General features: G+C 40.3%; 1 protein-coding gene across 1 annotated transcript; it reads right to left on the minus strand.

Annotated features, from left to right (window-relative positions):
• Positions 1-1,367: 1,367 nt before the first annotated feature.
• On the minus strand, positions 1,368-26,122 carry LOC142106831 (E3 ubiquitin-protein ligase TRIM39-like). The gene is made up of 7 exons (XM_075189859.1): positions 26,046-26,122; positions 21,219-21,624; positions 16,317-16,412; positions 5,997-6,227; positions 4,678-4,700; positions 4,279-4,394; positions 1,368-3,724 (listed from the first exon to the last, which is right to left on the minus strand). The coding sequence occupies exons 2-7, from the start codon at positions 21,618-21,620 to the stop codon at positions 3,210-3,212; spliced, it is 1,383 nt and encodes a 460-aa protein (XP_075045960.1). The 5' UTR covers positions 21,621-21,624; positions 26,046-26,122; the 3' UTR covers positions 1,368-3,209.
• Positions 26,123-26,788: the final 666 nt, after the last annotated feature.

A 26,788-nucleotide genomic window follows, 5' to 3' on the forward strand; every position in this document is an offset into this window, starting at 1 on the left:
GCAGACAACTTCCACATCACATGGCCTCCTGTGCACAATGCACCGAGTTCACGCTGCATACCGGAGGAGGAAGGTGTGCAGTCTGCACTCCCTCTGCTGTGCTTCAGCTGTAAAGCTACGTAGGGGAGGTAGCATATGGGGGAGGTCTGCTAGACATATAAAAGGCTTGTGGGTAGGTCTGATAGCATGTAAGGCAGGGGCGGATCTAGAGAATACTGCTACCCAGGGCGATGTAGGGGGGGGGGGTTTAGGCCCTGCCCCCTTTTTGACATCTCATGCTGCCGGCGGCTGCATACTATGTGCAGGTCCGTTCAGCAGTGACAGGCAAGGACAGTGTGCTGCCCGGATGCTCTGATTGTGTTTAAAACACAATCAGAGCGGCCGGGCAGCACGCTGGCCCTGCCTGTCATTGCTGAATGGACCTGCACATAATGTGCAGCCGCCGGCAGCAAGCCCCTGCTAGGGGGGGCGATCGCCCCCCCTGGATCCGCCACTGATGTAAGGGGCATTTAGGGAGGCTGATTGTGTGTATGGAGGTCTGATGGGCATATACAGTGCCCGTAGAGAGGTCGGTGAGACATGTGGGAAGGTCTGAAGGGATTGTCTATTTGCAATATCTATAGATATTTTTTAATCTTATTCTACGACCGGTTGGCCATCCCTGCTATAGCCTTCCACAGTGATGTAAGTTAAAAAAAACACCTAGGGTCTGAGTCATTAAGGAGAGCAAAGCATAAAAAAGGAGTAACTTTGCACATGGGCAAAACCATGTTGCATTGGAGGGGAGGTAAATTTAAAATGTGGGGACAGAGTTATAGTTGGGGAAGGGCATGTCCGAGATCAGCTTTAAATTTCAGTGTAAAAATAAAGCTATCAAGTATTTGTGTGCTATATGAAAAACAGCCAGTATTTTCCTTATGTACAAAATAATAAACTAATTTGCACCCCTTGTACTGTAACATGGTTTGTCCCGGAGAACATTTACCCCTATTTTTTTTGCCTTCATTTCCTTAATGACTCTGGCCCCTAATTCCTTCTTGGGATTGCTGATTTAAATTTAATTTTTAGGTGTTTCACAAAGACGAGAAGCATCCTTGGTTGCTACCTACTTGCGTCACGTCAATAGTTTTGAAAGTGATAGAATGAATAAGTAATTTGAGCATTTTTGCTATATTTTTACTTACATTTTGTCTCGAGCTGTTTTATTTATTATAAAAACAAATAAAAAGACAGCACTATGTATTAACATCAGTAAGCCTCATCTAATAAAACAGCTCTAACGATGGAGGAATCTATTAACTCCTGGAATTGTCCTAAAACAACATTTTTGTTATATACCAAAATGCATATAACATATAATTAATAAAATAGCAACATAAATCCTGAAAGTCTGAAAGCAGAAATTACCACATAGACACATCTCCAGTTTAACATTCAAAACTCTACCATATTAAGTTTCCAGTGTAAAGAGTCATAAACTACCATAAATCAATGCAATGGTGTCTTGCAGGAGAAGTGATCACTCACTGGCGAGGGTAATGATCCGTGAGTAGTCTCCAGTCCAGGTTAGGATGCAGCGGTAGGATGCAGCGGTAGTTGTCCGGTACGGCAGTCTTGCAGATAAAATATTCAGTGTTCGCGTGTTAATGACATCCATTTTAACATTGTTAGTATGGCAGTATTATCACAGTCCAAAGGTACCCTTTAGATGTAAGTGCCCATTTTATATGAATAAATTACGTCTCCATATGGATTCCACTCACGCTATGAATGCAAATATAGTTCAACGATCATGTGCCCATCCTTAACAGACCAGGATTCGGCTGAACAAAACCAGCTATGGAGATAGCGCCTTAAGGTCTGATCTCATCAAAGATATCTTTCAAGACTGAAGCAGGGGTGTAACTCCATAAATACACACTGTACCAATGGAGATCTTGCTCAAGAAATTAAAATTCAATAGCGTCTATAGCTACCAACATTATATTTTTAATAATCCCATAACTAAAATTTCACTTACATTTAGGGTTCATATATGTGAAGGGTACTGCAGATATAACCAGACATGTTAAACTACTATGTGTGTAGAACATCTTGCAGAGGAATTCTCAAAAGGATTCAATTGTAGCAATATTATTACATAAAGAAATGCTTGCAATAAAGGCTGTAATTGTAACATATATTAATAAAAACAACGAAACACTCTCAATTATCCCGATTGCCGTTCATCAAAATACTTAATCTAAAATCATTGACAAAATTTTTTAAAGTAAATCAATCCACCAAACTCAGCGTATTTAGGGGGGAAGCAATGAGTCCATTGTGTTGGCTACGTAAAAAAACATGAAAAAACAGTCAGTATTTAACTTATGTGCAAAACAGAATACTAATTTGCACCCCTTGCATTGTAACATGGTTTTGTCCAGGAGACTTAAATAAGAAGTTTCTTAAGTTAAGATCCTTAATGAATCAGGCCCCTGGTCCTATTATTTCTGGGATTGGTTCTTTGACTGCAAATCTTTTTCCATTGATAACTTTTCACAAAACCTTTAATCAATGTTTTGCATCCGGTTTTGCCATCCGGTTGGCCTGAAGCACAATGTGGTTGAAGGTTTTGCAAACCGCAACATATGAGTATTCAACCTCCAAACCGCATGATAGTTAATCCTGTGGTTTGAATCTGAAGGCCGCATCTGATGTGTGGCAGTTTGCGAACCACACAAGAAACCACGGCTTAGCACATTTACCCCTAAATGAGGCTCTATATCATCATGCTGCCTGTAGCCAGGTTAATTAAACTAGTTATTGAACCATACATAGAGCTAATACCTGCAGAGAGAGTAACACAAAATGGAATTTGAAGAAGGAGGGACAGGGCAGAAAGTGCCTAAGTTGCATAGCAGCGCCCGTTACCCATAGCAACCGAACTAAACAATATTACCCCATAGAAGATCAGGCATTGCTGTATTTTGTACACCAAAATTCTCAGGTACCATGTGGCTTTGGCAGATATGCATATTTGGTCATAATATGATTAATAGAAGCCATATATTAGAAAGTGGAATTATCCTTTCATATAATCACACCCAGTATAGAGAGGGAAGCTGTATAAATGAAATATAGATAGAACACCCCTTTAATTTCTGTATAGTAGTGCTGATACCCTACATCTGGCCCTAAATACCCTTGTAATCAACATTTCATGATGATCAGCATAACCTCATTTCTGTCTCACATGTGCTCCAGAAGAAGGGAAAGAATGATTTGGAGGAGGACAGACTGAATGTGTGAATATGTTCCCTGTTTTCAGCGTTGTACAGCGTTAACTGTCTTATTTCCATATCTAGATAGAGCCTTATCGTCCTGGGTTTTTCAGAGAGGGATAGTTTTACAGCAGGTGATGTAAGAATAAAGAAATGACCCAGGATGTGTCTTATAGCCCATATACCACAACTAGGTGCTAATTTAATGCGTCCTTCTCTGGAAACCCATTTTTTGGCAATGCCAACAGCCCAGTCTCCTGTGATGTCTACCTGGACCTCCCAGTAATATCTTCCGGTGCTGAAACCCTGGGTTCCAAGGACACATGGAACAGTGTCAAATCTCAACTGACTACTGGTGGCAACTTGCTTTTCCTTTGTCCATTTTACACTTCTCTTATCCCGTGATAGGCTCAGCTGACAGTTTGCAGTTTTCTCATCGAGAGTAACATGTGCCAGATCAACTAAAAAAAATGAAGAAAGAAATCCAAACAGAAACATGAGCACACGATATAAACAAACTGTAAGATGAAAGTATGTAATACCAAAGGCTTATACATATACCCAAAATGCCCCTTTTATATGCCCAAAGATGGGCTTTTATGAGCAGTCTAGTCGCTAATATACACCAGCTGTGGAAAATTAGAGCAATTTTCATAAGAATTACAGTCATTTGGCCCAAATATTACTCCTATGCAGTAACGCTGCAGCCAGTGTTCTGGATAATCTACAAATCAGAAATGAGATAGTTGTAGATGTTCTCTATTTGTATTGTATGCTTTTTACAACTCCAGGAAAACAGTTTAGTTTATTGGAAAGACAGCTTTCGATAAGGTTCGGCTCAAGTAAGAGCTGGTTTAAGGGTTCCCTGGTGTGAATGGAGGAGAGTGGACGAAGCTCTATTCCTGAGGCATTGTTTTGGCCTTAGAGCCAGAAGAGAGAGACAGAGAGAAAAAAAGGAGACATTTCACTTTAGCTCGTAAATATTGATCACAGGTATATATTAGTGATTGGTTACCTTGGAAGTTCTTTATAATCTGTTTCAAAGCCATGTACTGTCTAGGTGCACTGTAGAAATTTGGCTCACATTCTGGAAACAATAGCTGGGGTTCCTGGAATGTCGCATTTTCACACCTGGCAGAACATTTGTATATGAGTTGTATATGGGTTGTGTATTTTAAAAGATACATGCTGGGATTTGCAAATATCATTAAAAGGACATGAGATTTATATACAACTATTTTGCATGTTGCCATAAACCATTTATATTTTTAAATTGATTACCTGCATTCCCCTCAAAAAAAATACTGCCTGAAACAGCTGTCTCATTATAGACGCCCCACCCCCCACATTCCTGCTTGGAGCATGTGACTCACAATAGTATATAATACGTTAATATTAACAATATCCATCTTACCTTTCCAACAAGTTCTGAGCTTCCTGCAAAATATTACACGGCATTAGTTTATTAGGGAAGATTACTAATGATCACTTGAAATGATAAATGCAGGTTTATAAATTTGCTTTTCTGAAGCACAAAGCATGAATTGCACCAATGCAGTAGATAAATGTGTCATTTTCTCTGTGGTTTGGAAGTTAACAGAAAGGAAACTGTTCTCATAAATGTTGACTGAAAAATGTAGTGTAAAATAACATGAAAATTACAATTTATTTTCATATTCCCCTTAAAAACATCAGGAAACCATTTCAAAACCACCATAATCACAGCAACACCTTTCATTTATAATTAAATGTGGGCATGGTTCAAAGGAAGTTGGATGTATGAACTTTGATTCATTTATAGGGATTGGATGGTGTATTGTATGTACACTTGGTCACCAGGGATTGGATGGTGTATTGTACACTTGGTCACCAGGGATTGGATGGTGTATTGTACACTTGGTCACCAGGGATTGGATGGTGTATTGTACACTTGGTCACCAGGGATTGGATGGTGTATTGTACACTTGGTCATCAGGGAATGCATGGTGTATTGTGCACTTGGTTGCCAGGGTTTGGATGTTGTATTGTGCAGTTGGTTGCCAGGGATTGGATGGTGTATTGTACACTTGGTCACCAGGGATTGGATGCTATATTGTACACTTGGTCACCAGGGATTACATGGTGTATTGTACACTTGGTCACCAGGGATTGCATGGTGTATTGTACACTTGGCTTTTGTATTGTACACTGGCCACAGGACAGTGGTATATGTGGACACTGTTGGGTGCCGCTGTTAAGAATGCAGAGTGCACTGGGGTCATCAGCTTCCTAAGTGTGGGACAATTATCACCACAAATCTTACAGTTCCAGAACCCAAATGTTTAAATGTGAAAGCAAAAATATTTTTGGTGTGTGTCTATAGAGAATATAATATTTCCATATGATAAGATGTTTCTATAGTATGTTTAATACCTGATTTTTTTAGAAATGTAGTTTCTTGAATGTTGTTCTTAACTATTGACAATATCCAGCATTTATTGTTACTACTATTTATTTCAATATCTGGGGCTAGATTTACTAAGCTGTGGGTTTGAAAAAGTGGGGGTGTTGCCTATAGCAACCAATCAGATTCTAGCTTTCATTTATTTAGTACTTTCTACAAAATGACAGCTAGAATCTGATTGGTTGCTATAGGCAACATCCCCTCTTTTTCAAACCCGCAGCTTAGTAAATCTAGCCCCTGATGTTTAAACTGATGTTACATCTGCTATAATGAAGCTCGTCACCTCTCACCTTCAACAGCTTTACTGGAGAACCGTTGAACTTTTCTTCAATCTCGCTGATGATTCTGCTCAGTGTCGAACTCTGTTCCTCTAACTTGGCCAGATTGTCTTCCATTCTCTGTGTAATCTCCTTCTCTCTCACACTTAATATAGACAGAAAACCCTCTTTCTCCCTTTCCAGAAGTTGGTGAAGTTCCTCGAATTCAGAAAGGACTTTTTGCCTCTGATTTTCAATTTTTGTCTGGTGTAGAAAAAGCAAATCATTGTGGATTGGTGATCACTCTTTGTCACAAACATATTGTCTACTAGTTTATAGAAAACGGGTTCTGATGGGGCTGGGAGAAAGGATGGTGATTACACTTGGTAAAACCATCTCATGGTGTATTGTAGGATGTGTCATCTCCTGCAGTAACTAAGATAGAGGAGTGAGGAAACAGTAGGTATACTTCACATATAGCAGTGAAATATATTGTAGAATAGATATTGTTACTATGTATCTTTGATAACTATACGTGTCATGGAGTGACAAAGGTATGTATATCTTTTACAGTTCTATGTTCTATGCAGGGCTGGATTAACCATAGGGCTAACTGGGCTACAGCCCAGGGGCCTATGGCATCCAGGGGGCCCTTGAAAGTGCTCAGCAGCAGTATTGATCGGTCGGGGGCGGGGGCGCCACCAGAGCGATCAGTGCTGCTGAGCACTTTCACTGCGGTCCTTCTCCGGCGCGCTGTAGTCTCCTTACTGAGGAGATCTCACGAGTCTCACTCTCACCAGATCTCCTCAGTAAAGAGCGTACAGCGTGCCGGAGAAGGAGGCAAGGGCCGGGGGGGGGGGGGGGGGGCGCGGGCAGCTCGGATCACGGGGGGGGGCCCTCATGGGGGAATGGAGGCCCCCTTAGCCGAGGGGCCTCCATTCCCTTAATCCGGCCGTGCTTCTATGTGTAATATCTGTACACAATGGTTTGTGTTGTTGTACAAAACAGAAATGTTTTAAATTAAAAAGACTTGGGCCAATAAACCTATATTATGAGCTGATCCAATATCAAAAGGCATCTTGTACCATTCATAGCCTGGTGTCAAATATGTTTGTTTCCTAACATTTTTATATAGCCATAAATCAGAATTGCCCTGAGTATGCAGGAAGTCAACAAATTCTATAGGTAAATAATTTAGAAAATGTATTCATCCGATTTTAGGGTATCCAGGTTTTGCTAGCTGTTTACTCCCGAATTTCGGATAGTTGTCTCGGACCCCGGAAGAGTGTGCCTGTCTCCCGGATCTTGCCCACTTCACTAAGAAGAAGTTATTGTGGCCCTGCCCTCCCATCGCACGATCATGCCATTCCGCTGCAGGGTGTAATGTTTCTGCTGCTCTGTGTTTTTGTGTCGCTGCTGTGTTGTCTGAAATCCAATACAGATTTTTGCTGAATTTCAGTGTTGTTGTGTTTCTGTTGCTGAGCAACCTTACTCACCCTGCTTCCTGAGCTGCTAACGAGGATTCCACATTACAGCTTATTACCAGCTCTTGCAAGACTCGTCACTGCTCATCACCTAGCAGCTGAGCAGTCAACACTCTCTACTCACAAGCTTCCTACCCAGCAGCTGATTAGTCTCACTTTCTGCTCACATGATTTCCAGGACTTACATAAATACACTGATTGCCATTATTGCCGTATTGGTGGTTATCTATTCTAGTTCCTGCATCTTTATCCTGTATACAATTGAATATCTTCTGCTGCTGGATTTCTGTGTTTGACCTTGGCTTTGTTTACTGTACCTTGCTGTTAGATCTCTGCCTGCCCTTAAACTCTCTGCCTGTTTATTGACTTTGTGTACCTCTCCTGTCCTCTGACCCGGCTTGCCAATTGATTATTTTCTTTTGTGTCCTATTTGTCTTGTTTTGTTTGCGTGCTTCATAGCTGTGGGTCCCCATGAGTCTATCTCACTGATAACGGTTAACAACTATACACTACTAGGATCAAGTCCAGGGGGCGTCCGAATTCCAGTGAACAGTGTGGTTCTGGGAAAGGCAGATGCTAATGGTGAAAAACATCCCATTGCAGACAATTGGGGATATGAGCTGACTATGAGCTTAGCATGAGGCTACCATTGGTTCTGTACAGGGGTTATCAATTGTTGATTGGGGGGTTCATAACACAGGGGAAAGGGTCAGAATGACGCAATATGCTGCACCACGCCCCCTTTGCACATTCCACTTGGTTAAAGTTGGAAAGTATGAGATATACATTATATATATTCACTATGGGCCTGATCTAGAGATGCAAATAAGTGCATTTGCATATAAAGATCACACTGTACCTGTACTTGTTGAGTTGCGCATATCTTGCAATTGCGACTCCTTGCATTTGGATCAGGAAGGTTAAAAGAGAAATGTAGTACAGTAAGAGCATGAGAGTTACATGTATCTTTAAATACGTTAGTTATGAGACATACATTTTGCAGGAACAATAACTGGGTGCAAGTTTGAGAGTTGATGATTATGAATGTCCAATCTTTGTCCGGACACTTCTATAATTTAGATTTAAGGTTGCATGACTTTTAAGATGCCACTCAAAATACAGATATGGAAGCGCAAGTGTGCATTTTTAATTATAGACTAATGGGGCAGCTGTACTTTCTAAATCAGGCCCTATATGGATAAACTAGCCAGATGCCTATCACTCTTCAGGGAGCAGATGTTGTTTTCATTGCATGTTATTAACTTGTAAATTTATATTAGCATTTTAATAAATGACTTATGTTTAGCAGTCCTTTAAGTGTCTATATTTGGTCATTTAAGATGATACAATTTGTACTATCCCATGGAAACTTGTAATATTCTATCTTTGTATTAATGTCCTGGCAAGTGAACTTTTACAGAATTATTATTATTTTTTTATTTGACAATTGTAAAGTATTTATAGGTCCTGCCTAGGAATGAGCGAATCTTTCGACAGTTCAGTTTGCCCAATTATTCCTGATACCAGGCATATATGGGGGGAAACATGTCTTGCTTAAAACAGAAAAAGTTCTTAAAACATATAAGGGTAAAGAAATTATAATAATAATAATTTTTTTCTCAATGTGTTCTTATTTTTTAACATAAATGTTTAGCCATTTTAATTTTTAAACATTCTACCCTAAATGTAATTGCTGCAATTCAGTTTGCAGTTTGAGTTGGTGCCATCAAACTATCTAACATATAACACAATCTGAACTACGACAAAATAATTTAAGTATCTCTGTTTCTACCCAATAATTAATGTCCAGTATATAGTGATCTGCATCGCCATCTGCTGGCCAGATCTGGTAAAAAAAATATTTTTCCCATGATCTCAGGTTAGTGAGGATTCCAGACGTCAGTAACTCTCCCAATGTTAAATTCAACACGGTATTTTCTAGAGATGGGCGGGTCCGGTTCTCCGAGAACCGAACCCACCCGAACTTTGGGTATCCGAGTACCGAGCTGAGCAGCTCGGTACTCTCCCGCCCATTCCGAATCCAAATCGAGGCCGAACGTCATTGTGACGTCGTCGGATCTCGGGACTCGGTTCTCGCGATACTTCAACTTTATAAATACACGCCTCCACAGCAATCCATCGCCATTTGACAGAGGGAGAGAGCAGGGTGTAGTCATAGGCTAATTAGAGCAGGGACAGAGAATACCATATTGTTCTTGCAATTGCTCTAACCAAAATCGCTAGTGCAGAGAGGAGGATAGAGGTTTATTATTTTTTCTTCATATTTGGCACTCCCCAGCGCTTTTGGGGTGTCCCCCATAATTGTGCATTAATATTTCTGGCTGTCAAAAGTCATATCTGTCAGCAGTATCTACTCAATAATTTGTAGCACACCTCAGTGTTTTTGGGGTGTCCCCCATAATTGTGCATTAATATTTCTGGCTGTCAAACTCAAAAGTCATATCTGTCAGCAGTATCTACTCAATAATTTTTAGCACTCCTCAGTGTTTTTAGGGGTGTCCTCCCTAATTGTGCATTAATATTTCTGGCTGTCAAAAGTCATATCTGTCAGCAGTATCTACTCAATAATTTTTAGCACTCCTCAGTGTTTTTGGGGTGTCCTCCCTAATTGTGCATTAATATTTCTGGCTGTCAAAAGTCATATCTGTCAGCAGTATCTACTCAATAATTTGTAGCACTCCTCAGTGTTTTTGGGGTGTCCTCCCTAATTGTGCATTAATATTTCTGGCTGTCAAAAGTCATATCTGTCAGCAGTATCTACTCAATAATTTTTAGCACTCCTCAGTGTTTTTGGGGTGTCCTCCCTAATTGTGCATTAATATTTCTGGCTGTCAAAAGTCATATCTGTCAGCAGTATCTACTCAATAATTTGTAGCACTCCTCAGTGTTTTTGGGGTGTCCTCCCTAATTGTGCATTAATATTTCTGGCTGTCAAAAGTCATATCTGTCAGCAGTATCTACTCAATAATTTTTAGCACTCCTCAGTGTTTTTGGGGTGTCCTCCCTAATTGTGCATTAATATTTCTGGCTGTCAAAAGTCATATCTGTCAGCAGTATCTACTCAATAATTTTTAGCACTCCTCAGTGTTTTTGGGGTGTCCTCCCTAATTGTGCATTAATATTTCTGGCTGTCAAAAGTCATATCTGTCAGCAGTATCTACTCAATAATTTGTAGCACTCCTCAGTGTTTTTGGGGTGTCCTCCCTAATTGTGCATTAATATTTCTGGCTGTCAAAAGTCATATCTGTCAGCAGTATCTACTCAATAATTTTTAGCACTCCTCAGTGTTTTTGGGGTGTCCTCCCTAATTGTGCATTAATATTTCTGGCTGTCAAAAGTCATATCTGTCAGCAGTATCTACTCAATAATTTGTAGCACTCCTCAGTGTTTTTGGGGTGTCCTCCCTAATTGTGCATTAATATTTCTGGCTGTCAAAAGTCATATCTGTCAGCAGTATCTACTCAATAATTTTTAGCACTCCTCAGTGTTTTTGGGGTGTCCTCCCTAATTGTGCATTAATATTTCTGGCTGTCAAAAGTCATATCTGTCAGCAGTATCTACTCAATAATTTTTAGCACTCCTCAGTGTTTTTGGGGTGTCCTCCCTAATTGTGCATTAATATTTCTGGCTGTCAAAAGTCATATCTGTCAGCAGTATCTACTCAATAATTTTTAGCACTCCTCAGTGTTTTTGGGGTGTCCTCCCTAATTGTGCATTAATATTTCTGGCTGTCAAAAGTCATATCTGTCAGCAGTATCTACTCAATAATTTGTAGCACTCCTCAGTGTTTTTGGGGTGTCCTCCCTAATTGTGCATTAATATTTCTGGCTGTCAAAAGTCATATCTGTCAGCAGTATCTACTCAATAATTTGTAGCACTCCTCAGTGTTTTTGGGGTGTCCTCCCTAATTGTGCATTAATATTTCTGGCTGTCAAAAGTCATATCTGTCAGCAGTATCTACTCAATAATTTTTAGCACTCCTCAGTGTTTTTGGGGTGTCCTCCCTAATTGTGCATTAATATTTCTGGCTGTCAAAAGTCATATCTGTCAGCAGTATCTACTCAATAATTTTTAGCACTCCTCAGTGTTTTTGGGGTGTCCTCCCTAATTGTGCATTAATATTTCTGGCTGTCAAAAGTCATATCTGTCAGCAGTATCTACTCAATAATTTTTAGCACTCCTCAGTGGTTTGCGCTCAGAATGGATTCAAAGCAGTCCACATATGATCTAAATGAGCAACCAGGTTCTGTCACCAGTCCTGATGTTAGTGTTCCCAGTACGTCATCTGGCCAAGGCGATGTCAAACAACAGAGTGTTTTCAAATTAGTGCAAAAAACAAAAACCAAAAAAAAATTTACTGTATTGAAGCGAAAAAGAAGTGTAACTGAGCAAAAGTTAAGTGACGATAAAAAAAAAATTGCAAGCATGCCATTCTACACACGCAGTGGCAAAGAGAGAATGAGGCCTTCACCTTTGGCTATTAGTGGCAGATCCCAAAAAGTTACCCAGGCTACAATTGGTGCACAACTACTGTTACGCGTCAAAGCTGAGCTGCAAGATACCAGTGAGGCATTACAGGAGAATATTTGCTCTGATTCACAAATGACAACAATCCCTGTGGAGAGTCCATCCAACAGTGGGATGTCTAATCGTGAGCATTCTGCTGATGTGTGCCTTAATAGCCCGAGTGTAGCCGGTGATACCCAAATTGAGGATGCCACTTTGGAATTAGAAGAGGATGAGGGGGAGATTTGTGTAGGCGACGAGGGCGCTAATGAGGATGTTGATGAGGATGAGGTTGTTTGTGTAAGTCCTGCACCAGTGGCAGCAGTTCTGGCACGTGACAAGAAAAAGGCCATTGTCATGCCTGGGCATAAAACAAAAAAATCCACTTCTTATGTGTGGAATTATTTCTACCCAAATCCAGACAACAATTGTATAGCCATTTGTAGTGTATGTGAAGCCACAGTCAGTCGAGGGAGGGACCTTAACCATCTTGGAACCTCGTCTATGTTACGCCATTTAACGAGAGTTCATGGCAAAGTGTTGGGAAAAGCTGAAAGTTCTTCCCAAAAGAATACAAGCACTCCCTCATCAGCTAAGACCCTCCGCTCACCGACATACCGACGGCTACAAAATACACCCACCACACCATCCTCATCAATATCCTCAGTAGCGCTCGGAGTTAGCCCGGCATCCCACTTAAGGCTGGATGACTCCGGCACTATTATTGATTCCTCTGAAGAAAGCGTTAGTCCTGCTGCTGCTGTTGCTGCTGCTGGGGGTGAATCGTCATCCCAGAGGCAGGTGAATAAAATGAGCAGTCCTACATTTCAGCAATTAACTGTGAAACAATCATTTGCGAGGGGAAGCAAATATGACAGCAGTCACCCAGTCGCCAAGCGAATCACAGACGCCATGGCTGCAATGTTAGTGTTAGATCTGCGTCCAATCTCCACAATAAACGCAGCTGGTTTTTCACAGTTAATTGAGGTTTTGTGTCCGCGTTACAGAATTCCATCGCGACACCATTTCTCCCGTAAAGCTATTCCACAACTATACCAAAAAGTGTGTAAAAATGTAGAGATTGCGCTGAAAAATGCCATTCTGCCCACTGTTCACTTAACCACAGATATGTGGACAAGTGGAAGTGGCCAAACCAAAGACTATATGACTGTGACAGCCCACTGGGTTGGTCATTCACCTTCACCAGCAGGAACAGCAGCAGCATGTACACCACTACGTAACATTTGTCACAGGCAGGCCACTCTTTGTATCACCGGCTTCACTAACAGGCATACGGCTGACAATTTGTTACGCAAACTGAGAGATGTGATTGATGCATGGCTTATACCACTCGGACTCTCCCCAGGGTATGTCATTTCAGATAACGCCAACAATATAGTGCGAGCATTACAGCTGGGTGATTTCCAACATATTCCCTGTTTTGCTCACACCATCAACTTGGTGGTGCAGAGCTTCCTACGAAATAACCGTGAGGTGCAGGAGATGCTTTCGGTGGCCCGTAAAATTTCAGGCCATTTCAGGCATTCAGCCACAGCATGTAGGAGATTACAGCAGCTCCAAGAGCAGTTTAACTTGCCCTGCCACCAACTTAAGCAAGAGGTGGTAACTCGGTGGAATTCCACCCTGTACATGCTTCAGAGGATGGAGGAACAGCGCAAAGCCATCCAAGCATATTGCACAAGTCATGACATTGGGAAAGGAGGGGGGATGTATTTCACTCTTGCACAGTGGGGAATCCTTTCAGTGCTGTGCAAGGTGCTGAAACCATTTGAAGTTGTGACATGTGAGGTCAGTGCAGACTCTGCTAGTTTGAGCCAAGTCATTCCTTTAATTAGACTATTGGAAAAGCAGCTTGAGAAAATGAAGGAGGAGCTGAAAGCAAGCAATTCAGCAAAGTATGTTGGCCTTGTCGATCAAGTACTTAATTCGCTTCACAATGATCCTCGAGTTATTAAGATCTTGAACTCGGATCAGTACGTTTTGGCCACTGTGCTTGATCCAAGGTTTAAAACCTACATTGAGTCTTTACTTGTAAATGAGCGAGATGTGAACTTTTGCAAGGAGCTATTGCTCAGCAAGTTGGCCGCTGAACTGGGCCTCGGCTTGACGACGTGTCCTCCTTCACTTTCTCAAGCTGTTGCTCGTAAAAAATTAAATTTCCAAAAAAGAAGCAGGGAAGACACAGGGGGCAGACGAGAACAATTTAACATCTGGGCTGGTTTGAAGGATTTTTCAAAAAAAAGTGTCACTTTGCCCATAAGTCCATCCAATATGAGTATAAACATGCAAAGGATGGTGGAGGATTACTTTCAAGAGGTAGTTGATATGGAAATGTCAGACAGTCCCTTTCCTTACTGGGAAGAAAAGCAAGCCATTTGGAAACCCATGTACAAACTTGCTTTGCAATACCTAAGCTGCCCACCCTCCAGTGTGTACTCTGAACGAGTGTTCAGCACAGCAGGGAACTTAGTCAGTGATCGCCGTAGAAGGTTACTTCCCAAAAATGTGGAGAAAATGATGTTTATAAAAATGAACTACATCTTCCACGAGGAAGGCCTTCACCATCCAAGACATCCAAGCACTGACTGTTCTCTAATGGCGGATTCAAGCGGCGATGAATTGATAGTCTGTGATGATGACGTACACACTGATGAGGGTGAGGATGAAGCTGAAGATGATGCCGATAACATCTTTTTAAAACTTTCTATGTAAGTGTAGGGTGCAATCTACCCCCAAAGAGGAAAGGGACTTGTGGCATTTCCATATCACATACCATCTTGAAAGGCTGCTGTTAGGGCAATTTATCCTTAAGGGTAGGGTGTCATAGACAGAGTGACCCTAAACTGGCTTTGTCCATTTTTCATAATATTGTACAGTCTATAATGGCTGAATTTTTTAGTATTTTATACAAGTGGAGGGGGGCCTAGAGAGACAGAAACCAAACTGGCTTTCTCCATGTCAATTAATATTGTACAGTCTATAATGGCTGAATTTTTTGGTATTTTATACAAGTGGAGGGGGGCCTAGAGAGACAGAGTGACCCCAAACTGTCTTTCTCCATGTCAATTAATATTGTACAGTCTATAATGGCTGAATTTTTTAGTATTTTATACAAGTGGAGGGGGGCCTAGAGAGACAGAAACCAAACTGGCTTTCTCCATGTCAATTAATATTGTACAGTCTATAATGGCTGAATTTTTTGGTATTTTATACAAGTGGAGGGGGGCCTAGAGAGACAGAGTGACCCCAAACTGTCTTTCTCCATGTCAATTAATATTGTACAGTCTATAATGGCTGAATTTTTTAGTATTTTATACAAGTGGAGGGGGGCCTAGAGAGACAGAGTGACCCCAAACTGTCTTTCTCCATGTCAATTAATATTGTACAGTCTATAATGGCTGAATTTTTTAGTATTTTATACAAGTGGAGGGGGGGCTAGAGAGACAGAAACCAAACTGGCTTTCTCCATGTCAATTAATATTGTACAGTCTATAATGGCTGAATTTTTTGGTATTTTATACAAGTGGAGGGGGGCCTAGAGAGACAGAGTGACCCCAAACTGTCTTTCTCCATGTCAATTAATATTGTACAGTCTATAATGGCTGAATTTTTTAGTATTTTATACAAGTGGAGGGGGGCCTTGAGAGACAGAGTGACCCCAAACTGTCTTTCTCCATGTCAATTAATATTGTACAGTCTATAATGGCTGAATTTTTTAGTATTTTATACAAGTGGAGGGGGGCCTAGAGAGACAGAAACCAAACTGGCTTTCTCCATGTCAATTAATATTGTACAGTCTATAATGGCTGAATTTTTTGCTATTTTATACAAGTGGAGGGGGGCCTTGAGAGACAGAAAGCAAACTGGCTTTTTCCATTTCTTTACATATTTAACTATAAGTGTAGGGTGTAATATACATTCAAAGACGATGGCTGCATTGCCAATATGCATAGATGGAGAGGAAGACAATCTGTTTTGTGTGTAGAATAGGCCTACCAACGAAGAATTAAACTGTTTTTTTGGATGATTTATTACCTCAACAATTAGATTACTTGTCTCTAAAACAGTTGGAGCACTAAATTGGGTTAATTTAGGCCCAAAAACATGGATTTTCCCAAAAAATAGCAAAACAAAACCAAACAAAACCAAAACCAAAACCAAAACACGCAATGGCGGTTTTGCAAAACCAAAACCAAAACCAAAACACGACGGTAATCCAGATCCAAAACCGAATCCAAAACCAAAACACGGGGGTCAGTGACCATCTCTATTTTCAATGAAACTAATAAATAATAACAGGTACATTTTAATATACACAAACCTTTAGATGATCTCTGTTTTTCTCTTGCTGTGTCTTAAACATCTGAAGCTCTTCAAGATGCCATTTTAGGGGCTTAAGTCGTTTCTGAATATCTTCCTGCAAGAACACATAAACCGTACGTAACACATGTGAAGTCTAATGTGATCTTTGAGGGTCATTTATAGAGCTACAAATATCTGCATGTACAGTCTAGTTGTCTGAGCTGCATATACATAGGTAAATCACCCCCATAGAGAAGATTTGCACTACCATTCGCAGTATTGCGGTCCGAGATTGCAAGTCCTGCCTAATATCACCTTTGGGCCGACCCCTTCATTAATAGCAACTTTTCCCTTTTTGCTCTAATATACTGCTTGTAGCAACCAATCAGATTCTAGCTGTCATTTCGTAGAATGTACTAAATAAACGACAGCCAGAATCTGATTGGTTGCTATAGGCAACATCTCCACTTTTCAAACCCGCTGGAAATTCTCAGCTTGATACATTGACCCCCCAGGACTGTATTTGAGTCACGTGCCATCACTGGACTTTGCAATACTTTTAATACATTGGTGCTCTAATAATGTCGCTTTCCTATATAAAGTGCACAATGATGGTGCAAACGTTTTCCCATTAAAAGTATATGCAGATGCAAGGATGTGAAATAAATCATATAAAAATACTAATAAGTTGTATTGAGGGGGGAGGGGGGCGGTCATGCAGGAAATGAGTCTTAGTCCAGCATCTGTGGTACAACTGACTGCAGCAGGTTTTAGTTTTCAGGTTGCAGTATTACAAAAAAATAAGTATAAATAAGTATAAAATAAAAATAAGCTAGTGCCTCTTGGACGTTTGTTAAACAATAGCCACTCCACTTGTTCAGTCTCTGATTTACCCTGCTCTCTTACGCCCTGACAGCCTCACGGTTAGCACGCAGGGGTCACTGTTTAAAATCTCTTGTATTCTGTACCACACCACTGTGTGCGCTGTCTCCAAGGGCATGTAGAAGAGCTTTAGCAGGACCATCACCATCTTAATTTATTTATATGACGACACAGAATCGGCAGCGCCGCGCAATCAACAAAAAATAAATTGACAACAATACAGATAAGTCACAGACAAGAGAAACAATAGAAACAGTAAAAATCAATACAAGAGACTATAGATAAAACAACTACATAAGAAGACACAACTTATCTGTCCAAGAGTCAGAATTGAAAGCTCAAGCGTAACAATAAGCTGTAATTTTGAGTCAAGTGTGAGTACTGACTCTGAGAGACATCACTGAGTTCCGAGACTGCACTTTCCACTGAGTGTAGCTGAGGATGAACCAGTACCCAATACAATTGTGAAGGAGCAGAGAAGTAAGAGTAGTGTCACAGGCGCATTGCTCAAGAATGTCAGCTCTTGTGTCACGTAAGTTTGCTATCTAGACTAACCAAGTGAACTGGAGTGTGAGATTGGAAGATGTAACGAGAGAGATGGTCTGACTGTGCAAACCATCCAAATACAGAGAGGGCGGAGTAGTGGAGATGCACTGCTCTTTCTTCTGCATTTGCTACAGTGGATAGATCCCATTTCTATATATCCAGCACCACACAATGTACTCAACACCGTACACTATAAATGAAAAACAAATTGGGCGCAGCAGCTAGTTTAGACATTAGAATAAAATATCAAAATAGTCCTTGGCATAAGGAGCTCACTCTTTATTTGAATTATTTGCTAGCTGCTCTGTGTTAATATGTGAGTGAACTGGTTGCAAAACTCCACAAAGCCTGGGGCAGACACAGGATTTCTGGAGGAGTTTATTTTTTTTCCATCCCCCCCGGTGCTTGGATCAGTTGCTGATAGGCAGTGTAGATCCGAGTAAAGGGGGGTTTCTGGGCAACTGGAACCCCCCCTAAGTGTGCGTCTGAAAGCAGTGGGGCAAATACCCCATTTTCCCCTCCTTTCCAATTGACAAGGGTAACCCATTTTGCCTAAATTTTACGCAAGGACAATGAGGGACTAAATTTTCAAAACAAATATGTATCTTAGTCCTCATCAAAGAATTATCATTGTAGCAATTATTCATTAAAATAGTTAAAAGCCCGTCAAAACCTTTTGCACCCAATTTGACTTTACCCTTGTGGCAGCATTGATTGACTAGTTTGTCAGATGGCTGCTCAGCCGCAAAATGCTTAGTGCGGCAAAATTCACAGATACTGTTCACGGGACCACAGTTATGAGCATTAATATTTGTTTCATCCAAGTTACAGACATCAAGAATAGCGTGGCATCTTGTTCACTGACTTTGTAGGCATTAACGTGATATTACGTCTGTCCTGTTCGCTCTTCGATTGTTTTCTTTATATATAGTAATATACTGTATAGTTACATCAAATGCATTTCAGTACAGTTATCTGTTGTGTTATAGCTCTTTACTGCCACCTAGTGTTTCACCACACACATGTAAAGGTGAGGAGCAGTGTTAGCCATTTTTATATATAGATGGGCACACAAAGAATATATCACTTGGTGTTAGATCCTTCATTGTATTTACATACATTTATCTATATAAGGTATAGAACACTGACATACCATACAATGTTTCATACATTTACCTATATAACTTATATAGAACACTGACATTACATACAATGTTTCATACATTTACCTATATAACTTATATAGAACACTGACATACCATACAATGTTTCATACATTTACCTATATAACACATAGAACACTGCCATACCATACAATGTTTCATACATTTACCTATATAACACATAGAACACTGACATACCATACAATGTTTCATACATTTACCTATATAACGTATAGAAAACTGACATACCATACAATGTTTCATACATTTACCTATATAACACATAGAACACTGACATACCATACAATGTTTCATACATTTACCTATATAACGTATAGAACACTGACATACCATACAATGTTTCATACATTTACCTATATAACACATAGAACACTGACATACCATACAATGTTTCATACATTTACCTATATAACACATAGAACACTGACATACCATACAATGTTTCATACATTTACCTATATAACACATAGAACACTGACATACCATACAATGTTTCATACATTTACCTATATAACACATAGAACACTGACATACCATACAATGTTTCATACATTTACCTATATAACTTATATAGAACACTGACATACCATACAATGTTTCATACATTTACCTATATAACGTATAGAACACTGACATACCATACAATGTTTCATACATTTACCTATATAACCTATAGAACACTGACATACCATACCATGTTTCATACATTTACCTATATAACACATAGAACACTGACATACCATACAATGTTTCATACATTTACCTATATAACGTATAGAACACTGACATACCATACAATGTTTCATACATTTACCTATATAACCTATAGAACACTGACATACCATACAATGTTTCATACATTTACCTATATAACACATAGAACACTGACATACCATACAATGTTTCATACATTTACCTATATAATGTTAGGAACCCCTCCAGCCGGCACAACACAACGCGGAATCTACACTGCCAATCAGGTGTTCACTGGAGCCCCTGATGGTGGGGACAGACTGGGCCGCAGACTGACAGAGGGTCGTGAAGTGCGTACTGACTAGGGGAGAACCCAGGCAAGCGGAGTGGAGTCCAAGCAGAGGTCAAGGGCCAGCAGCAGATAGCAGATCCGATAAACAAGCCGGGGTCAGGGGTCACGAGCAAACAGGATGGTCGGTATACAAGCCAGAGGTCAAGGTCACGAGAAACACAGGCAGGGTCCAAATCCAGGCAAGGGGTCATACACGGGTAGTCAATAGGATTTCCAAGAGACAGGAACAAGACACAGAGCAGGTCAGCAGACTGGAACAGAAACTATAACCAGCAGTGAGGCTGCAGATCTCACTGCCTTAAGAACTGAAGACCACCAATCAGAGCCTAGCTCTGAATCATGCACCGCCCCTGTATTGTTAATTAATCAGCCCACAGGCTAATCTATTACACATGCGCCGGGCTACTCAGCCTGCCGGAGCGCCTACAGCCTATTTTCGGCGTCCGGCCGTTGCCCTGGCAACGGTCGGCCCGAGAAACCGGAAGTGACGCCCCGGTCGTCATGGCGACGGCCGGGACGTCGCAAGAAGGTAATGAGTGTCGCGGTGGTGCCCGCGGCTGCCGTGACTGTCTAACATATAACACATAGAACACTGACATACCATACAATGTTTCATACATTTACCTATATAACACATAGAACACTGACATACCATACAATGTTTCATACATTTACCTATATAACCTATAGAACACTGACATACTATACAATGTTTAATACATTTACCTATATAACGTATAGAACACTGACATACCATACAATGTTTCATACATTTACCTATATAACACATAGAACACTGACATACCATACAATGTTTCATACATTTACCTATATAACACATAGAACACTGACATACCATACAATGTTTCATACATTTACCTATATAACACATAGAACACTGACATACCATACAATGTTTCATACATTTACCTATATAACACATAGAACACTGACATACCATACAATGTTTCATACATTTACCTATATAACATATAGAACACTGACATACCATACAATGTTTCATACATTTACCTATATAACACATAGAACACTGACATACCATACAATGTTTCATACATTTACCTATATAACACATAGAACACTGACATACCATACAATGTTTCATACATTTACCTATATAACACATAGAACACTGACATACCATACAATGTTTCATACATTTACCTATATAACACATAGAACACTGACATACCATACAATGTTTCATACATTTACCTATATAACATATAGAACACTGACATACCATACAGATGAGCACTATCTTCAATGTATTTGTGACATCATGAGAGTTGTGTTCTTCAGCCTTACGGCAGATGGAACAAATGGCTCGTTGCTCATCATTACAGAAATATTCCAGAGGCCTTTTATGCTGTTTACATTGCGTTGTCTTCATCAGTTTCCGAATGATGTGGTCCATCTGCTTGAATACTCTTGACTTTTCTGCCAGACACTTGTTGGGAATGAAGTCTATTTCCTCATGGATCTCCTTGCATTCCGGACAGGGGTATTCATCCCTTAATACATCCCATTGCTGCATTAAGCACTTTTTGCAAAAACTGTGCCCACATTCTATGGTCACTGGCTCTTCATAGAAGTTGGTGCAGATTGGGCAGCAAGGCCTTTTCTTTTCTTGTGCTTCAGCCATGGCTCTAAGAGACAAAATGAAAAAAACTATCAGAACATTTTAAGGTTCATTCAATCATTAGCATCTCCTTTGTAAATCTTTTTTTTTTATTTCAGCATTCAGAGGGACAAAACAAAATGAAAGTGGGCACAAAAGAAACATTGGTATCAAATTGTCATACCTCAAAAGAATTATATAATACAGCCACAGCTTCAGTTTAAAAACATTGTAACAAATCCAAAAAGGTAAATGAAACACACTAAATATAAACATTAACATACTGCAAATGTAAATAAAAATAAGTATATTAATGGAGATGCCTAAGATGCAGTACAATTAGCACATGAGGTATGTACATAAATTCCAACCTCCAACCTGGTCCTATAATGAAACTAAATTAAACTAAATTAGAACAGATATTCTCACATCTAGGGGCATATTCAATTTTCGTGGATTTCCGCGGCTTTAAAACTACTACCGTTATTACGGTAGTAGTTAGCTGGATTTCAACTCGCAGCTCCCTGAGCCGCGAGCTGAAATCCAGCGAGAAAAAGTACCGTAATAACGGTAATAGTGCGCGGACCGCGAGATTTTCTGCGTTTCCGCCGACAATTGAATATGCCCCCTAGTGTGGTAACACCTGTCCTAAAATAAATTCATATGTTTTGACATTTAAATAATAACATCTCACAAATCAAAGGGAGAATCATTCAAAAATATTCTGTATTGACACCAGGAAGGATAACAGAATTAGATGTATATCTGTTGTGTGAAAGATGGTGGTCACTGAAACTGCCCTCACTAAAGTAACTAACTACTTACTCTCAGCTAAGTCCAAAGGTCACTTCTCCCTTCTCGTACTCCTCAACCTCTCTGCTGCTTTTGACACCGTTGATCATTCTCTTCTCCTCACCACCCTTCACTCTCTAGGTCTTCCCAAAACAGCGCTCTCCTGGTTTGCCTCCTACCTCTCTGCTCACTTTTAGCGTGTCTGTTTTTGACTCTCCCCTCCTCTTGCTCTTACTATTGGAGTCCCCCCAAGGCTCTGTCCTTGGCCCTCTGTTCTTCTCTCTCTACACCACTTCTCTCAGTGAACTTATTCAATCTTTTGGCCTCCAATACCATCTCTATGCTGATGACACGTAAATCTATCTTTCCTCCCCTGACCTCTTTCCTGCCTCTCTAACCCAGGCATCTAGCTGTCTCTTTGCTGTAACTACCTAGATGTCACAGCGTTTCCTGAAACTCAACATCTCCAAATCCAAGCTCATCATCTTTCCTCCTATCACTATCCCTAAAAATATCTCCCTCTTGGTTAACAAGATCACTCTTTCTCCAGTCACCCAAGTCCGCTGCCTTGGAGTCACCCTTGATTCAGCCCTCAGCTGTACCCCTCACATCCAGTCCCTCCCCAATCCTGCCACTTCCTCCTTGGTAACATCACGAAAATCCGTCCCTAACTCTCTCAGGAAGCACCCAAAATCCTGATCCATTCACTCATCATTTCTCGTATCGCCTATTGCAACCTCCTTCTCACTGGCCTTCCTGACTCTCACTGTTCTGTCTTTAAATCCATACTGTTGAAGTTTAATAATTGAACGAAGGTGGTAAAATATAATTTCTGTACACTACAATCAGTTGCTATGCGATTAATAAACTATTATCGTAGCAACATTTAAATCAGTTTAATGTTTTTTCTATCTTTTATTATAAAATATAAAGTGGTGAAAAGGCTAGTTAATGTTTCCAACATCTAAATTACATTGAGTTTGGTATCATTCTGTTCGCAATTGCATGAGAACATTTGCAGTATTATTTAGTAGCGTTCGCCAAATAGCAAGTCCAGAGACGTCATAAAGGAACCAGTTTATACCGGTTTAGAGGTGAAAACCTGAGGAAGGACATGGCCACTTCAAGGAACAATGACCAGAGGAGTCGTCCAATGGCACTTCCAGATCTTGGGAGGTCATGAGCCATCGACCTATGAATGTGGACCTTAATACTGTAACTGTGTATCTTTGTGATGTCACTGCTTTTTACAACTGTACAGTGTATAAATTGTTCGCCTCTGGCTTTGGAAACCCAACTCTGCCACAAGTGGACAGGAGGTCATTGAAATGGGTTTCATTTTCAGAACCATTTTTGTGCATTACATTAGCAATACAACCTTAGTGCAATGCACACATTTATTGCCAGTGGGTATGAAGTCTAAAGTAGTGTATGCCTAGCTACGTTGCTTATGAATGCAATCTGGTAAGTAATAAAGCAGCATTGTTATATAGTATTGTGGAATTCTATCCACCTTGCTTTGTTGTAAGGTAAATAGGCTGATTTTTGGCTTTTTATTGTATCAAATAAAAGCTCTAAATTCCAAAATTAGATTTATTTTCAATATTTGGTAAAACCAACCATTGCTATTGATTATAGAAAATCTTGAAATTGTACCAAACTTCCTAAGCTTACCAGTTATTAATTGCAACGATTGTTAAGGATCAGAAAAGTAAAGTAGCAGAGGGTGTCAAGTTTAGTTCTTCTTTGCACCCTTAAAAATCACTGGGGACCAAAAAGCACCATGACCCCATCCCAGAGGCTGGGGGATGGGACAATTAACAACATTGGGGGCCCCAGGAGTGGTAGTTTTGCCCCTCCAGTGTCCCTAGTTTAATGGACAGGGGTCCCTATAAGACCTCTCCAGCTCTTGCCAGAGTTGAATACATTAATATACTGTGTAGACCAATGTTTCCATACTAGTAGGCAACCCCTGTAGGATTTGTGCAGACACTGTTACCCCAATTCTATGTACACATATTTCAAGTTCAAAGCTATACAAGTCTGCTATGACCCATACTTGCCAACCTCCCCTGTGGTGGCATGTGCCACACGACTGAGACGATTGCGCCACAATGGCCCCTCCTCCTGCTACGTAATGCCAAGATTAATGGCATTGCAAAGCAGGGGGTGGGGCCTGATTACACAAATTGTCATTAAGCCCCACCTACACAGGGATCCAAAGGTTGCCCGCTCTTCAGGAGCTTTTCGGACATTCTGGGAGAGTAGACAAGCATGTTATGATCACAGTAATATCAGTGTAGGTTTATCCTCAGTTTAAGGTTAATTTTGGGATATAGTAATATCCTGCAATGACCTGCAGACATTTAATTTTCTTTTCCTGAGTAATTACAGTACAGCATAGAACAGAGTTAGGGGATATATACACAGGGAGAAACTATTTGTTATCTCTAATAAGCAGAAGACTGCTACATATATATGATTTAATATAAAAATGTAGAGAAACAGCCCTCTAATGAAAGGCGTTTTTCTAACTGTATTTCTATACTAAAATGCAAAAAATCATTCAAAGAAGTAATATCTGCTCTGTTTGCCATATCTGCTTTGTTTGCTGCACAAGATGTAACCATACAAAAAAACTTGCCATTGACTTTAAAAGTTAGACACTATTGCACGTGTGTCACGATCTGCCTCAGGCTGCAGTTCAGTATCTCCTCTCTAGATGCTGCACTGCCTTCGTCTGCTTCTGCCTGCAAGGGATTAAGCTTTCTTCCTCTGTGCTGGATCTTAATCACCTGTGGCTGGCCTTTAAGAGACTGCCTCTCCCTGCAATCTGAGACAGTTCATCCTGACCTGCCACCTGGTATTTAACTCCTGCTTGTCCTGTCATTTTGGGACCCAGACCCCGGCTTTGTTTTGACATTTCTCCTGCTTACTCCCTGATATTATTGTGGATCTTCCAACTTCTGACCCCTAGCTTGACTGACCCTCATTGTGCCTGGCTCTCCCGTGGATCATCCAGGGCCTCCTGGCTAAACACAGTAATCCAGTCTCCTTGTGCCTACACTTCATCTATTATACCTGCATTATAGTATTTCCTGCTCCAGTGGCTAAACCTGGTTATCCAGTCTCCTTGTGCCTGCACTTCATCTGTTATACTTGCATACCAGTATTCCCTGCTCCAGTGATTAAACCTGGCAATCCAGTCTGCTTGTGCCTGCACTTCATCTGTTATCTCTGCATGTACCCTGCATTGCCAAGTGATCATCATTCTGCAAATATCCTGTACTTGCTGCTAACCAATTGACTGCACCTATTTATTACCTGTGTATCTCTGTTTATAATAAAGACACTTTGTTGTTAAACACTATTTACTCTCCATGGTGTTCATACTAAGAATACCGGCAACATGTTATCTTTAATCCAGCGACTCTTTCAGTCTTCAGGTACAGATCTATAGGAGCTGCCCCAATCATGTACACTCTACTAGATATACCTAAGCTGCCTACAGTATGTGCATTACTGTCACTTTCTATGTAATGAAATTGTTGAGAACACTGTTCGTCTGAATTTAAGACTTTAGTTTCAATAGCTAGATCTATGTATCAATGTTACAGACACAAAGCATTAGGAATGAAAGAAAAAAATAAAATATACCTCTTACGATTCTGATACCCGGTCACGGAGCAGAACAGAAATTGTCTGCGGCGTACAGCAGTGAAATGTCCTTTGTAATGTAGAACTGGTTCAGCTGGATTACACTATGGGCGAAACAACTGTGAAGATAAGTAGAACAAAATAGGTAAAAGGCCAAAGTCGTTACTGATTATGTTTATATTTATAATACAGTAAATATAATAAGCTTCAAGGTAGAATTTGCTCTATGATATTGATTTCATGATCAGCACACACTCTGCAGAAAACGAAACTAAAGATTAAACAAACAAAACATGAAAAGGGATATATAAATATCTGAACTGACATATATTAATGACTTTGTAAATATACCTTACCATAATTGGCAAAATTCCTGATTAGAAATTGGGACAACAAGCAACACCCCCCAGATCTGCCCAAATTATGCCCTGATCCATCAAGATCTTGCCCAGGTATAAGGCCACATGTCTTTTGGGTTCCAAAAATTGTGACTGCCCTGTGAATATCTGGACCAACCACCCTGTTTACTATTACGTGGATTAGTGCTTTGTGTTGTGTGTAGAAGTCCATAGTAAGTGTTTTATGATCATTTACATACAGAAGTCTGCCAAGGTGTCTGGATGTGAATGAGTTCTCTGTACAGCGCTGCGGAATTAGTGGCGCTATATAAATAAATAGATGATGATGATGATAATGTAAGAAGATGTGGATAATTCTACAGTAAATTCTTTCTTACACTTCTG

This window comes from Mixophyes fleayi, chromosome 11 (genome assembly GCF_038048845.1).
Source record: "Mixophyes fleayi isolate aMixFle1 chromosome 11, aMixFle1.hap1, whole genome shotgun sequence".
NCBI lineage: Eukaryota > Metazoa > Chordata > Amphibia > Anura > Limnodynastidae > Mixophyes > Mixophyes fleayi.

Excerpts from the sequence above, each read along its gene's own strand:
- LOC142106831 (XM_075189859.1), bottom strand. The coding sequence starts at position 21,620 with ATGGCTGAAGCACAAGAAAAGAAAAGGCCTTGCTGCCCAATCTGCACC. Across the intron at positions 16,413-21,218 it reads AGATAGTGCTCATCTGTATG|GAAGATATTCAGAAACGACT; the intron begins GTATGTCAGTGT and ends GTGTTCTTGCAG. Across the intron at positions 3,725-4,278 it reads GATTATAAAGAACTTCCAAG|TTGATCTGGCACATGTTACT; the intron begins GTAACCAATCAC and ends CATTTTTTTTAG.